This window comes from Melanotaenia boesemani, chromosome 8, assembly GCF_017639745.1.
Source record: "Melanotaenia boesemani isolate fMelBoe1 chromosome 8, fMelBoe1.pri, whole genome shotgun sequence".
In the NCBI taxonomy this organism is placed as follows: Eukaryota; Metazoa; Chordata; class Actinopteri; order Atheriniformes; family Melanotaeniidae; genus Melanotaenia; species Melanotaenia boesemani.
In genome coordinates this window covers 8333986-8348937 of record NC_055689.1, presented here as the reverse complement: position 1 = coordinate 8348937, position 14952 = coordinate 8333986, and the positions used below count along the sequence as shown (strand labels likewise).

Here is a 14952-nt window from a genome sequence, read left to right as displayed (position 1 = left end):
CCTCTTTCGCTTTCCCATGCTCCATTTTTGCACCCTTTTTATGATCTAATTTCATGTACAACTCAATGCCATCCTCACTCCCTCACGCTTTCATTTATTCCTGTTGTGTCTCACCAACCTTATCTCTACTCCATTCCTCTCTTCTTACAATCTCTTTCTCTCTCTCTCTCTCTGTCCTTATGGTTTTCTTTATATATATATATATATATATATATATATATATATATATTATTTTGTTTTTTATTTTATTTTCTGCACCTTACACCTTGCCCACTACTTCTGTTCTGTAGTACATAGTGTTTGAGGCTGGACACGAACCCCTCCGCGGCCCCCAGTCAGAGGAGAGCGTTTATCAGGTACTAAGACAAGCATTGCCCCCTCTTTTTACTCCCATTTTCCAACCCTATATTAGATGATAATAACAACAGTACTAACAGTATGGCTGTGTTATTAAGCTACAATGTGCAGACTTTTTGGAAAAGGGTTTATTGGGGTTTGAGATGATGCAGCTGAAAATAATCAGAGAAATGAGATAGCTAAATTAAGCAAAACAAGGTGTGAGATACAGACCAATAGTTAGACTATTCTGCAAAAGTTAGAAAGATCGTCGTCAAAAATCAGAAAATTGCATGTGGATAAAGCTCACTCTTGTATAATTTACACTGCATTTCCTTTTGCCCTTTTCACAATGTAAAGCCATCCCATGTTTTGGCAGTTGAATACGTTTATTGCTGCAGCAGTTGCTTTGAGCATTAGCAGTGACTTATTACTGATACATCACTGTGTAAGAGAGTGACCAGTAAGCAATGAGGATGATGCAAATGAGAAAAAAAAATTATGCTGAATTACATTTTTCATTATGGATGTTCAGTGTAATGAGGTCAGTTAACCCATTAGAAGGTTGGAAGACTCAGACTGCAAAATACTAATATTAAGCTGTTAAAAATGAGACATTATTTAATGAAAACATGAAAGACCACAGCTTGAGAACAGCTGAAACTGAAATTTTGTGTCCAGTGTCAGCAGCATCGATCAGTTGTTCAGTCTGGTTAGTTCACCCATAGCCTGTATACCAAGTTCCTTTTATACATCCAACACGATGACCTTTTGATTATAGACCATGTGAAGGACCAGCAAGAACTCCAGGGACCCATCGTATGGTTTAATCCTACCCCCCACCCCCTTCTCTCTTTTCCTCCTCCTCTTTTTGCCTCTATATCTTGCCTTCCTCTGAAGATTAAAGATGCAAAGAGAGAGAGAGAGAGATTAATCACTTGCCATGCCATTTGATCTCAGAGTGAAACAAGATCAATAGACTTGGGGAAAACGTAACTAAAACTTAACCAGTTGAGGGAGCAGCAGGATTGAGAGTAACAAAACCTTGAATGGCTTAGGGAGAAATAAACACAAAAGACCAGAGCAGAGACATTTTAATACAGTCATGGACCAGTAGTGACTGTTGGGGAATAACAAGATGTTTCTTAATACACCTTTACGCACCTTCTTCAGTCATTGTTTGCAGTCAATATTGATTTAAGCAGGACTGATTAAGCAGACCAGCTGTAGAATTTGCATCATCCCATTGAGCTAAAAGATAGATCTACATTAAAAATTATCTAGTTTTTAACTGTTTTAGCAAGCATTATTTATTTTTAATACATAGCTAGTGAAGAAAATAAAAAAGATTGATCTGTGACTTACATTTGAATCAACGTTCAATTTAATGCAGGTCCCAACCAGTCAGCAGAAGGAAGGGATCTATGACGTCCCAAAACGGCATTTCATGACTGTAGGTGTTTTTATTTTTCATATTTGTTTTGTTTCTTTCATTTAGAACTCTACTACTTACAAACCTCTCTTCATAATCCTCTTTAAGGAAGTACCTCAAGCCACCCCTGACGTTCTCCATTTACAATAATTTGCTCCTGCATAGTAATTGTTGTAGTCTTGTTTTGCAGCCAAAGGACTTGGGAAAGTGATGTTTCCAAAGCCAGGGAGAAGTCGGGCAGGGTTTTATGTGTGCATTTGCTTTCAATGATGATGAAGCAATTGGTCATGCCAACAAATTGATTGGTCGACCAAAGTCAGACACCCCAGCAATTTCACAGCACATTAAATAGGCAGGCTTTCCATCCAAAATCCAATCCTGTGCAGAATCTGATGCATGTCCTGACCAGATGGTCGAGTCAAAAACCCTGTTTCCGTCTGACTGGAACAGAAAACTGGCTTCATGCTGTAAAAAAAAGTGACTGTTTCATCTTCCTCAGAGGATGAGAATGAGAGGTTTGTAGGTGTTGGGTTTAGTTGCATGTGTAGTTACAGCTACTTACATTCAAGGATAACAAACATTTACAGGAGCTCTAGCAATAATGAAAACAATAAACTGGTCTGACTGGAAAATAGCATAGTATTCCCCTTTTTTCCCACAAAGTCAAAATAGATTTCATTGCATCTTCACAGGTTTTATGAGTTCCCCACCATCATGCAGCAGGCGCGCTGTTACATCTCTAAATCACTAATAGAAACAGTATTTATACGAGCCCTTTTTGTCAAACATTCGCCCAAAGAATATTTCCACCCAACTTCTGGAAACAGCTGAAGCAAAGTGCTTGTCTGCTCTCCGCTGTTTGTGTGCTTGTAGCTGAAGGTATCAGACAGATAAACTGCCTCGGCCCCGTTGCTATCTCACCTAAACAGCCCATGCTGGTTTAAGTAGCAGCGCTTCCATATCTCTAAGTGTTACTGCTTGTCTGTTCATTCAGTTGGAGCTTTTTGAAAGCCTCGAGCTCCCCTGATGTCTGCCAGTGCCTGCAGGGACAGACCTCTGTGTACAATGTTTGCATTTTTTTTGTCTTTTTTTTTTCCAAATTTGGACTCATTTTGTGCCCCTCAATGGTTTGAAAGTGTCATGCAAACTGTGTAATCCATTATGTCCCAGCCTATTCCAGGAGGACATAAACACCCTGTTAGCAACAATGCTGATTGCTGCAATTCCTTTTTCTTTCTTCTAATTTTGAACAGTGTTGTGTTTGTACATGTTTGCTTATACAGTAGCATGCAAATCCTGTGTTTTGTGTGGATTTCTGTGCTTATACAGTGGTTCATTGTCTGCTTGTGCATGGCGCCAGACATTCCACGCAATTTCTCCATCCCATCGTGTCTTCCATCCCCTCTTCTTTAAGTAGCGTGAGTAGAAGACAGGAAGGGAATGGAGTAGGGGGTCACATCTATCTATAGGGTGAGGTGGCCTCATGGTCTCGGTTGGGTGGTTCCTTCATTTATCCGATGAAATAAACACCCCCTCTCTCTACGTATATATGTGCTCACAGAGTAACTATCACCATGATAAAGCCGCCCAGGCTCTCATGGGGGCTTCTAATGATTGGCAGACATAAGAATATCTAATCAGAGTCTGTTTCATAGCACCCAATAGCCTTTTTCCCACTCAATTATAGTAAGCCATGAAAGATTAATTTTAGATCCATTATCTGATAATGAAACGAGGGGGATAGTTGTTTCTTGCCCTCTACAGCACAAACTGCCTTTATAAATAGATTTCACTCACCACACCTACCCATGCAACCACTATACCCTATGTAGAGATAAATCCAGGGTTTAATGACTGCAAAGTCTCATCTTCTGATGTATCACTGGACTTTGTGTTTCTCTCTCCCCTCATCCTGTGGTTCAACTCGCAGAACATCAACCACTTTGATCTTTTCGGGGACATGTCCACTCCTCCCTCGGTGAGTGCCTCCCACACAAGCTCAGTCCCTCTTTAATGTTTCAAACCGATACAAGTGTCATCAGGAAATCTATGGGGATCTAAATAACTCAAAAATCTGACAGATACTACACATGAAACATAGTGTGCAGCATGATGACTTTTAGCTGACTTTGATAGCGGTGACATCTGTGTATGTGTTTCCTCCCAGATGCCTCCATCACCTGCCAACACTCTGGACCCGAGCAGGAGCAGCCGCCAGCAGCAGCACACGCCTGCTGAGCTGTATGCCCCGTTCAGCCCCACCTCTGTGCCATCAGGTAGCCTGAAACTCAAATCTTGCCTCTTTTCCAAAACTGAAAGTATATCTATATACTGTATCATGCTGGATCTCTGAAAGACTGAAATGATGTGACACTCAAGCTGTTTCCAGTTTGTTCCAGCCAATAATAAACTCACATAATTGGATAATATCTCTCCAGATATGGTAAAAAAATCCAAATATTTGTAGAGATTAAATTTAATTTAGAAAAAGAAGCTTTCTTTCTCTATTTTCCTCTTGTGGATGATCATCACAGTACCCGCTGTTCCCTTCAGACCCTCCTCTGTGCCGGCCTAAAACTGAAATATAGCCTCTTTTCCAAAACTATATTTATATATATATATAGTCTCAGATCCAGCAAAGACTAAAATAACATGACACTCAAGCTGTGTCTCCCATATCAGACCAACATTTTCCCAGATATAGAATAGAATAGAATAGAAATACTTTATTAATCCCTTCGGAGAGCCCTCAGGGAAATTTGGGTACCAGCAGCAACAGTAAAGCAGTATGATTAGTTAATTGAGTCTGTCACAGCTCGTCACTTCCATACACAGTTGTTTTGTTTTGTTTTGTTTTGTTTTGTTTTTTGTTTATTTTTCTCCCCAACTTAAAAGTTTGTTTCTGACTAGGTCAGCTACTTATTATAGTGAACTACAGCAACTAACAGCCAGGCTTACAGCATCACCATTTGGCTACAATATGCAATCTTGTGTAATTATTTTAAACTAGTCTATGAAAACACATTTCTTCTGGCATCGTTTAAAAAAGATTGCTTCAGATTTGCTTTGCTAATGAATGGAAACCCAACTGGTGTGTTCGCACTGAAGTGGTAATAAAAAATAATCTGTTAGAGCCTTGCTGCTTTACAAGTTTAGGAATAATAAATAAATGGGCCAAGCTATGTTTTCTCTGCCTGTGTTTTATTTAATTAAAAAATTACAAACACAGGCAGGTTTGACACTAACAAGAAAATGCGTCACATCTCTCAGCTGAATCACACACTCAACCACTGGTATGAATCTCTCTGATTGCATCAGCATTAGTTGAACAAAATCTCTCACTGTGAAACAAATTTTGAAAACAGTAAAAGAAAAACATGCTACAATTTAGAAAATCAGTGTATTTAAATTGTAATTACCCAAATGTATTCTGTGTTCACACCAGCAATAATCTCTGCTTCTCTTCCTGCTGTAAAATTCTTATATAATTTCCTTCCTTCCACCCCATTCCCCCTTCCTCTTGTTTTTCTTTCAGGTTATATGACCATGGGATCGGTGCAGGCGGCCCAGTGGGCTCAGCAGCCATTTCCTGCCCAGGCTCAGACTCTGGCCTTCCCCGTGCAGGGGCCCCTTCAGGTGGCTCAGGTTCTCCCTGGTGGTCAGCCAGTCATCTGGAGCCAGGCCAACATTTTCCCCACCACTCAGCAGCAGTGGGCAGCCATGGCAGCCTACATGCCGGCCCAGACGGTGGGCGTAGGGGGCCACGCTATCCCGGCTGCCATGCTCCAAGGCTTGGTACCCATCACCACCGTGTGCCCCCAAGCCTGCGACCTGTCAGCTCCCTCCTCAGCCATCACCAGCCCCCAGCACATGGCTGACCCCACACTGCTCCACAGGCAGCTTAGCCTGGGGAAAGAAGGACTTGGTGTTGACTCAGATGCAGGCGAGGGCCCTTCAACATCAGGAGCAGCAGGTGTGGGAGCCGGTGTTGCGTCAGCAGCGGTAAGCAGGTGTGGAACCCCAGGCCTCATGAGCATACCGGACACACTGGTCTGCAGTCAGCTGCCGCCACCTCAAACTGCTCCCACCCAGGAAGAGGAGGGTAGCTGTAGTGATCTTGATCTTTCTAGGATGACGTTGAGTCCAGGTACATCCACATCACCGTCTACTGAATCTCGTAAGTGTTTCCATTTACTGCATGATTACTGATCCAACTGCTCCATCATTCTGAGTCCTCCAAAAAAAAAAAACATATTCCATGATTAAGATTTAAATACAGCTGAATTTTGACACACTTTTCTTAGGTCATGTGTGGGTTCTGTCACAGAAGGATATAAAGCTGCTGTGGGCCCTATTAGGTAATAGCTCGACCCAGTGCCTCCCACATTAAAGGAATGGCACAGAACGATTTTAGAAATTGGAAAAGACTACTCTCGTTGAAATTTCTGAGGGATACATTTAAGCAAACCTTGGAAAATTCGATTTTCTGTATAATCCCACTTCAAGCAGACTATATATAACTCCATAAGTGTCCCTCCTCTCTTTTAAGCTGGCCCTCATAGAATTGTAAGCACCATTTGTCCTAATGTACACAGTTAATTCTTAATTTAAATGTGAACTTAATGAGAAATTTTCAAATTGACACAGCTTGATAAATGGGTTATATACATGTGTGTTGAAGCAGTTCTTCATAAAACAAAAAAAATGGCCAAAAAGAGCCACAAATGTTAACCCCAAAGGGTTAATGTCTGGTGTCACAAATATATAATATATAACATTTCCGTTATTAATAATAGTAGATAGCTCTTACAGTATGGACATGTAAGTGTTGGCCTCTCTGATGACAGCCCAGGTGATCTATGTAATTAATTATTACAAACTGGAAAACCAGAGTGAACTTAGTTTCCGTTGGACTGTTTTTAACAAAATTCTGTCAATTTCACTGTTTTTTCCAAATGCAAATAACATTGCAATGATGAATGAATAAATAAAATTCCCAATTCTCAGTCAAACAACTTTTATTAATGTCGAAAGTGGCATAGCTAGCAAGAACACTTTAATGCACTCTTGGAGGAATTTTGGCAGGCCACCCCTGGGAAGGTTCTCTACACTACATGTTTTCTCTATATGCGGATAATGGCTCTCACTTTGATTTGCTGGAGTCTCAAAGCCTTAGAAATGACTTTGTAGCCCCGTCCAGACCGAAGGGGATTATCTGATTAAAATGTCAAAAAACTTTATATACAACTATACCCTTAAAAAGCACATAAGTAAAGCAATGAACATCATTATGTAGATTCATTTTATTTTTCTCAACAAATTCACCCAACATATATTTTCCTTGGTTTGCAGCATCTACTCCAGCCCCTCAGCAGAGCTCATCTTCAGACTGCCCCCCCTCCCAGGCTAGCGACCCTCCCACAGATCACTCCCCTGTTGACCCAGAGGGCAACTCGAGCAACGCCAAGGAGGAGGAACAACCAGTGAGTTCTGACCTCCCCACCTCCCCCTTGGGCCACATATCAATGAGATTCATGGGTCTGATTTAATTGACTGGCATGATGTTGCCATCCATTACGGGAGATGTGCTGCCAGCTGTGCTACACGTAATTACGCCAAGCAGGATGTTATGTGATTATAACAGCAAATGGGACTGAGTTCACCCTTTTTGGAGAAAAACTGTCAAATTGATTAAACATTAAAGGTCAAACATGATTTAAGTGTGTTGATTAGATCATATATAATAAGGAAAAAATTATATCAGGCGTAAGTAGAGTTGGTGCCATTTTTCTAAATGTTAAGGCTGTAAACTGTGTTTTTTCTCTCTCTTAGGAGTCTGCTGCTGGGAGGTCGGTCTCTCCGGAGCCCAGCAGAGCTGCTGAGCCTGTGGATGAGACTTGTTCACAAGAAGACAGCTAGACAACAAAAGACATGGAGACAGTGAGTATTTAATTTTAATTTTGTTTCTATTATTTCCTATCTAAACTTTCCTCCTCTCCTCTTTCTGCCTTTAATAGATTCATATTTTCATTTGTGAGTAAATCTCATTTTTGCCCGTGAACTGCAAAGGAAGGCCTTGGTTTAGTTCACTGTGTCTACACTCACGTCTCCCTGCGTCATAGAAGCTGTGAAGGCACTCTGTTGCCACCTGGTGGTGGGATTTGTAACTACACCAACACAGCTAAGTGATTTTTGGTGTTTTGTCTTATAGGGGATGGAAGCTCTCAAGGCCAAGACTGAAGCTAACAAGAGAAAAAAAAGAGAGAGATGATTGACTGAGCACAGCAGCTCCTCTCACAGCAGGATTACACAGACTTGCCCTGTTTGTTTTGTTTTTTCAACCTTTAAAGGATATTTTTGGCATTTCCGGCTAGCTGAGGAGCTGCTTTTTTCCTCCAGAGGCCACACACTGTACTGTACAGTACTGTACTGAACCGTACTGTCCTCAGCATGACAAGCAGACTTTGGCTTCATCGTCTAATCAATTAACCTTTCAACCAGAAAGTGACCTTTAATCTCTGACTGAAACCTACAACAGGAGGCGATTGCATCCTTCTGTAATAAATTAATTAGGTTATATCTGTGAGGATATGTTGGAGAAAGAATAGAAAAACATTGATGCAAATTATTTTTTGGAAAATTTCAAGAGGAGAAGCATCACACTGTATATGGCCGACTTTCAGTTTGTCGACTGCCACCAGCAAAGACTGCACAGTGGGTGGATTTGCCAAATGCTCTCATAGTGTTGCTCCACCGATTCAACAATTTGCATGAACAGACTTAGTGTGGACCCAGCGGACTCGGCTGTGAGGCGCAGCTTCCTTCAAGGCCTGAAACAAATAAAAAAAAATTTGTTTTCTTTTTATTTTCTAAGCTGTGAATTCTAAGTTGATGACACTGAGTCGTTACAGGCCTGAATGACTCTGAGGCATCAATGTTGACATCAAAGTTTGCCAAACATCTATTTTGTAAATAAGAATCTTCCCGATTCCCCTAACCTGAGCCTCTGTGCCATAATATAGCTCTCTGCCTCTTGGATGCCAATTACCTGTGTTTCTCTCAAGCAATGCCCTACCAGCACCTCCATTTCTAACATTTTTTTTTCTTTTGCAGCCATGTTTTGTTAATTTTATTTACATTTCTAAAAAAAAAAAAAAAAGGTAATGTCCTCTTTTGGTTGGTGAGAAATGAACTGTGAATATGTGTTATATGGAGAATAAAGCCTGTTGTACCCGTCGCTTTCATTTTAAACTTGACAAATTAAAGAAATAAAGGGGGTTGAAACAAGAGCTACTACTACTTCTTAAAGACATTAAGTGGCAGATTTTCCTGCGTCTCTTAGATTTTAGATATTCTACATTTACCAACCAAGATCATGTGGTTTACAATTTGCCTCTGAGAATCATATCTGTTTGGTTTCTTGAACAAGTGAGCAGAATCAACTCATTCTCATAAGAGGTGGATAAAAACCTCAAGCTTAAAGTCAGTAGAGCACATTTTTGTTACCTCATTGGGTTTATTTTAAATGTCTAGTCACTGTTCTTCTTGTCAGGTCATTGTAAACAGTAAGCAAGTCATTGTTGTAATAAAGCACTTATCATAGGTCTGCTCCGCTGAATTAAAAAAAAAAAAAAAAGACAGGCTACTTTATATGATATGATCAATAGAAATCACTATAAACTGCTAGACTTACAACAATGAAAGGTAACTGTTCCCCCTGCTTGTGTAAAACAAATGAAAAATTGTCCAAAATATTTTGTAAAGTTTATTTATGGAATTGAGAATTCTCATAAAAAAGAGAAAAATGGACTTTTGTACGTCTATGACTTCCCCCTCCCTCCCATACACTATATCCATGCTGCTGTTCAGTCACAAATAAAATGCCATGTGATTCCCACACTTATCAGTGGTTTTTATTCCCTGTTTGCCAACAGGGGCTGCCCTTCTCCCACAAATACTACAAAAAGCATTAGCAAGAGCAGGATTTCACACCTGAAGCTGCTGGTGTTAGTTGTTGATAAGGTCAGGCAATTTTCAATGGATCGCAAGATAAAGCTGAAAGGTTGTGAGATGATAAACAGGGTAAGATAAAGCAAAGGTCTGCTCCACACATTTACAGCATTTTCAGACTCTTGTGCTTCTCTCCTTTGTAAGAATTATTTTGCAATTTTTCAAAATCTTTAACTTCATTGAAATGATCTGAGAAGCTGAAATATTCCTTTTGTTGAAACTGGCAACAGCTCATATATACACCTTGCTAGAACCAGATTGGACGCCTTTAATCTTTAGAACTGCCTTTATTTATGGTGTTATTTAGATTTAACAAGGTGTTGGAATCATTCCTCAGAGATTTTGCTCCATACTGACATGACAGCATCACACAGTTGCTGCAGGTTTGTCGGTTGCATCCATGATGAGAATCTCTTGTTCCACCACATCCCAAAGCTGCTCTGTTGGATTGAGATCTGTGACTGTGGAGGTTGTTGGAGTCCAGTGAAATCGTTGTCATGTTCAAGAAAGCAGTTAGAGATCATCTGAGTTTTGTGACATGGTGCATTATCCTGCTGGAAGTAGCCACCAGAAGATGCTACACTGTGGTCATAAAGGGATGGACATGGTCAGCAGCAATACTCAGGTGGTTAAACCATGCCAAGAAAACATCCCCCACGACATTTCACCACCAGCAGTCTGAACTATTGATACAAAGCAAGTTGTATCCATGTTTTCATGTCGTTTCCACCTAATTCTGAGCCAAATAATCTGAATGTGGAGCTGAAATGGAGACTCATTTTCTCCATCTTCTATTGTCCAGTGTTGGTGAGTGTGTGTGAATTGTAGCCTCAGTTTCCAGTTCTTAGCTGACAGGAGGCACCCGGTGTGTCTTCTGCTGCAGCCCATCTGCTTTTAGGCTGGATGGATTGTGGATTTGTTACTTAGGTAGAAGTATACAGTAGATAGGGTTTAAAAAGACTTCAGATTTGATATATGAAGTCAAGCTTTTTACTAAGTGTAAAAGTCTGGTTTCAAAACTACTTAACTTACTTAGTGTAAAAGTTCATTACAAGTACAAAAAAAGTAATGTAAGTGAAAAAATGTCATTAAGGAGAAAAGCTTAGGCCACACCTTAGGGACCTATTGTGACTACCCCACCTCACCTTAGGTCAAATAAAGTATCTGTACTCTTTTTTTACTGAGACCTCTGCAGAGATGCTATTCTGCATACCCTGGCAGGAACTGGTGGTTATTTGAATAACTATTGCATTTCCATCATCTTTAACCATTCTACGCATTCCCCTCTAACCGCTTACATCAACCAGACATTTCAATCTAAACAGCTGCTGCTCACTAGATTTTTTCTCATTTCCAGACCATTCTCTGTAAACCATGGAGATGTGAAAATCCCAGTACATCAGCCGTCTCTTAAAACAACCATGCCATATTCAAAGTCATTTAAATCCTCTTTTCTCCTCATCCTGGTGGTCTGTTTGAACTTCAGCAAATCGTCTTCACCACGTCTACATGACTAAATGCAGTGAGTTGCTGCCATTTGATTGGCTGATTAGATATTTGTGTTAACAAACAATTAAACAGGTGGATCAACTGGTAAGTGTATATGAATTTGCATATAATTCTATAAAATGTATGAACACTGAAAACACAATAATAATACAGGCAGTAGCTTATTAATGCCAGAATTTATCCGTATTGTGTTACTTTACTTTGAGTAAATAAGTAAACTACAGTCGAGTTGCAGAATTGTGCCTTTCCGAAAATTTAAAAAATCGATGAAGTTGAGCAAAGTTTAAAGACCTTATTTACACAAACATGCCTTTATTTGACTTTGTCTCTTACGGGAATTTATTTGATTATAAACACTGGATTTCTACCACTTACAGCCATTTCCAGTACATCAAATTACTCCAGATTATACATGATAAAGTTTGTAATGAATGAAATAATAGTCTTTTTTTAATTATATGAAATCATTCACCAAGATTTAAAAAAAAAAAAAAAGTAGAATTCAGCAGATTTTGAACCAGAGTCTGTAAATCCATCATAGTCAAACTTGAAGCTTGGGTCAAACCTGCAGAAAACTCACCCTAACACCTAAATCTAACATTCCAACACCTGGCTTTGTGGCTTCAGTACCCTCAAGGATTGTGTATCCTGCTCCACCTTTGAGCCTAATGGCAGCAGTGAGTTCATATCAAGGCCGGTATTGATCAGTGTGTGTTTACACAAGGAGCTGAGCAGTGCTTTCTCCTCTGTCACAGTTGGTCATAACACACAATCATGCTTTCTGCAGTGATACAGGCGAGAGCCCTCAATTCTCACAGCTGCCTACTCTTCATTCTTCTGAGTTTGGTGCTGCTAAGGTAGGAGATTTATTGATCTGAGTTGTGTAATGAAATGATATCTTTACTATTTACTATCTACTATTTTTACTTGATGATTGAAATACTTTTGCTGTCAAAGATCAGCTGACACCTAAAAATGCTCAAACATAGTTGGTTTCCATCTAACTCAAAAGGTAAATGACTCGTTCTTGTGGGAGTTAAAAAGACATTTGCTTTAAAAGTGTCATTGTTCATTTTGCAGTAATGTTGGCCAAACAACTGCAAGCAATGAGGACTCCATTGTTCGAAAAACTCGATCTGTAGATAATCCAGTGGTAGTTCAACCAGTGGATTGTGTCCTATCAGAGTGGACTTCATGGTCACGCTGCGATGTCTGCCAGAAAAAGAGTGTAAGTATGATGATAGCAGACAGTTTAATGAAGCAACAACACTTCATGGCTGTTGCTTCTGTGGGCCCATCAGCATGCACTTAACTTTTTAAATCTATTTATCTATACTGAATAATGATTGAAATGACAAATGAAAAGGAATGACTTCTTTGACTGAAAAATTCATCAGACTCATTGCCAGAAGATGCATCAATAAACCGATCTGAATAGGGTCCAAATGGTAACAATATTTAGAGATATTAGGTAAATGACTAAAACTCTTAAAAATGTCCAGTTTGTGTGATTGGACAATAACTCTCAGATAGTAGTTGTAAATAATGATTGTGAGGCATGGAAAACACCTGATACCAGTCAGTTAATGCTAGCACAGCAGCTAGCTAACAAGGAAAATCCATATTGCTTGCCTCAAAGGTGGAACGACTACTAACTTTGTTCGTTAACCAACAAAGTTAACGTTAAATTTTGATATCAAATTCTTTCTTGCCTATGTATCAATGGTACTGCATGGGCCCTGCTTCTTTTTTTTTTTTTTTTTTTTTTTTTTTTTTTTTTTTTTTTTTTAACCTGTCTTGTCCAGCATCGTTGCAAACAGAATGATTGTCTGGCTGCTGTCTGGTGCTGGGCAATTTTACTCTATCAAGCAGGGATTTATACTACATGTATAAAGTCCCTCTTGATGACATGAAAAACTTTATTAAATCAGACTCTTAATGCTGGACTCGACCGGAGGGGACAGAGAGAGAGAGAGATAGAAAAGAAAGTAGAGAGAAGAGGGAGGGGAGAGAGAGGGACAGAAAGGGTGTGGGGAGTGCGGGTGGGGACTTAAAACATTATACAGAAAACCATGTAATCCATACTACTTGCAACATATATAGCTAAGATCATCCTGGCCAGTAGGTCATTACACAACTAGTTGATAATAGTAACAATAATAATAATCACAATAATAGTAATAATAATAATAGTAGTAGTAATAATAATAAGAGTAGGAGTAATAATAATAATAATAAGAACAGAAATAATAAAAAAAAAGAAAAAAAATATGATAATAGATATAAGTGAAACTGCTGTATTCAAGAACACGCGCAGAGAAACCTGTGTGGATATGCTGGAGAACTCGGCCACACGGCGACGCAAAGACTGTGTGGAGACGTTCAGGAAGGAGTGACCATGCAGAGTGATCATGCAGATGCCACCTCACTTGAACAGAGGCCAGAGTCAGGCCAGCGGTCCCGAGACCCAGGCCACCAGCCCCCCCGTAGGCTACAGATCCCAACCGGTCCACAGAGACGACCACTCGCCCGCCCAGGAAGGCAGCAGCAGGAGACCCCAGCAGGAGCCGCCCCGCGGACACAGGGCACCGGCCCCGGCAGGCCGAGGCCAGCAGTCCCCGACCCCCCCGGGCACCGGCCGCCCGGGACAGACGGGGCAGAGGGCCCGGGCCCAGGAGCGCAGGGACACCCCCCACCCCCACAGGCCAAGGGCCAGCACGCCACCCGGGGGGACCCGGCCCGCCCAGACGGCCACCGCCAGAGGCCAGCCCCACACCCCAGCGCCCAGCCGCACACCCCGAGAACCAGTCCTGCCCCCCCCCCCAGACCAACACACACAAACACACACACTCTCCTTCCACTCCTCCATTCATCCTCCCACACATACACCATCCAACCCTCACATACTCTGTCCTCCCACACACACACACCATCCTTCCACCATCCATCCTTCCACACACACACCATCCTTCCACCATCCATCCTCCCACACACTCACCATCCTTCCACCATACACTCTCCCACACCTACCCCATCCTCCCACACACACATCATCCCTCCACCAGTCATCCTCCCACACATACACCATCCTCCACCTTCACACCTCCCACACACACACACACACACACCATCCTTCCACTACCCATCCTCCCACACATACATCATTCTCCTACACATACACCGTCCTCCCTCTCCTACACCAAACATCCACCTTCACGTACCCCATCCTCCCACACACACACACACCACCCCTCCATCACCCACTCTCCCAAACACACACCATCCTCCCTCCCATACACCATCCATCCTCCTGCACACACACCATTCTTCCACCATCCATCCTCCCACACACTCCCCATCCCTGCACCATACATTCTCCCACACATACCCCATCCTCCCCCACATACATCATCCCTCCACCATTCATCCTCCCACACCCACACCACCCCCCCTCCCACACACCACACATCCACCTCCACACACCCCACCCTCCCACACACACACACCATCCCTCCACCACCCATCCCCCCACACACACACCACTCTCCCCCCCACAGACACACACACACACAAACACCATCCCCCCACCACCATCCTCCCGCCACCCCACGCCACGGGGGGACAGCCCCAGCCAGGAGGCGAGGAGACACGAACCAGGCCCCCAC

At 41.6% G+C, this 14952-nt stretch overlaps 1 protein-coding gene across 1 annotated transcript in view; it reads left to right on the top strand.

Moving 5' to 3' along the window:
- The window catches only part of LOC121644329 (complement component C8 beta chain-like), a 71234-nt gene that overhangs the window by 46441 nt on the left and 9841 nt on the right, over positions 1-14952 (top strand). The window contains exons 8-16 of the mRNA XM_041992205.1: positions 291-356; positions 1730-1789; positions 3699-3746; positions 3936-4044; positions 5304-5945; positions 7121-7251; positions 7601-7684; positions 12053-12144; positions 12368-12515. Of these exons, the coding sequence (XP_041848139.1) occupies positions 291-356; positions 1730-1789; positions 3699-3746; positions 3936-4044; positions 5304-5945; positions 7121-7251; positions 7601-7684; positions 12053-12144; positions 12368-12515 (1380 nt within the window). The remainder of the gene's footprint in view (positions 1-290; positions 357-1729; positions 1790-3698; positions 3747-3935; positions 4045-5303; positions 5946-7120; positions 7252-7600; positions 7685-12052; positions 12145-12367; positions 12516-14952) is intronic.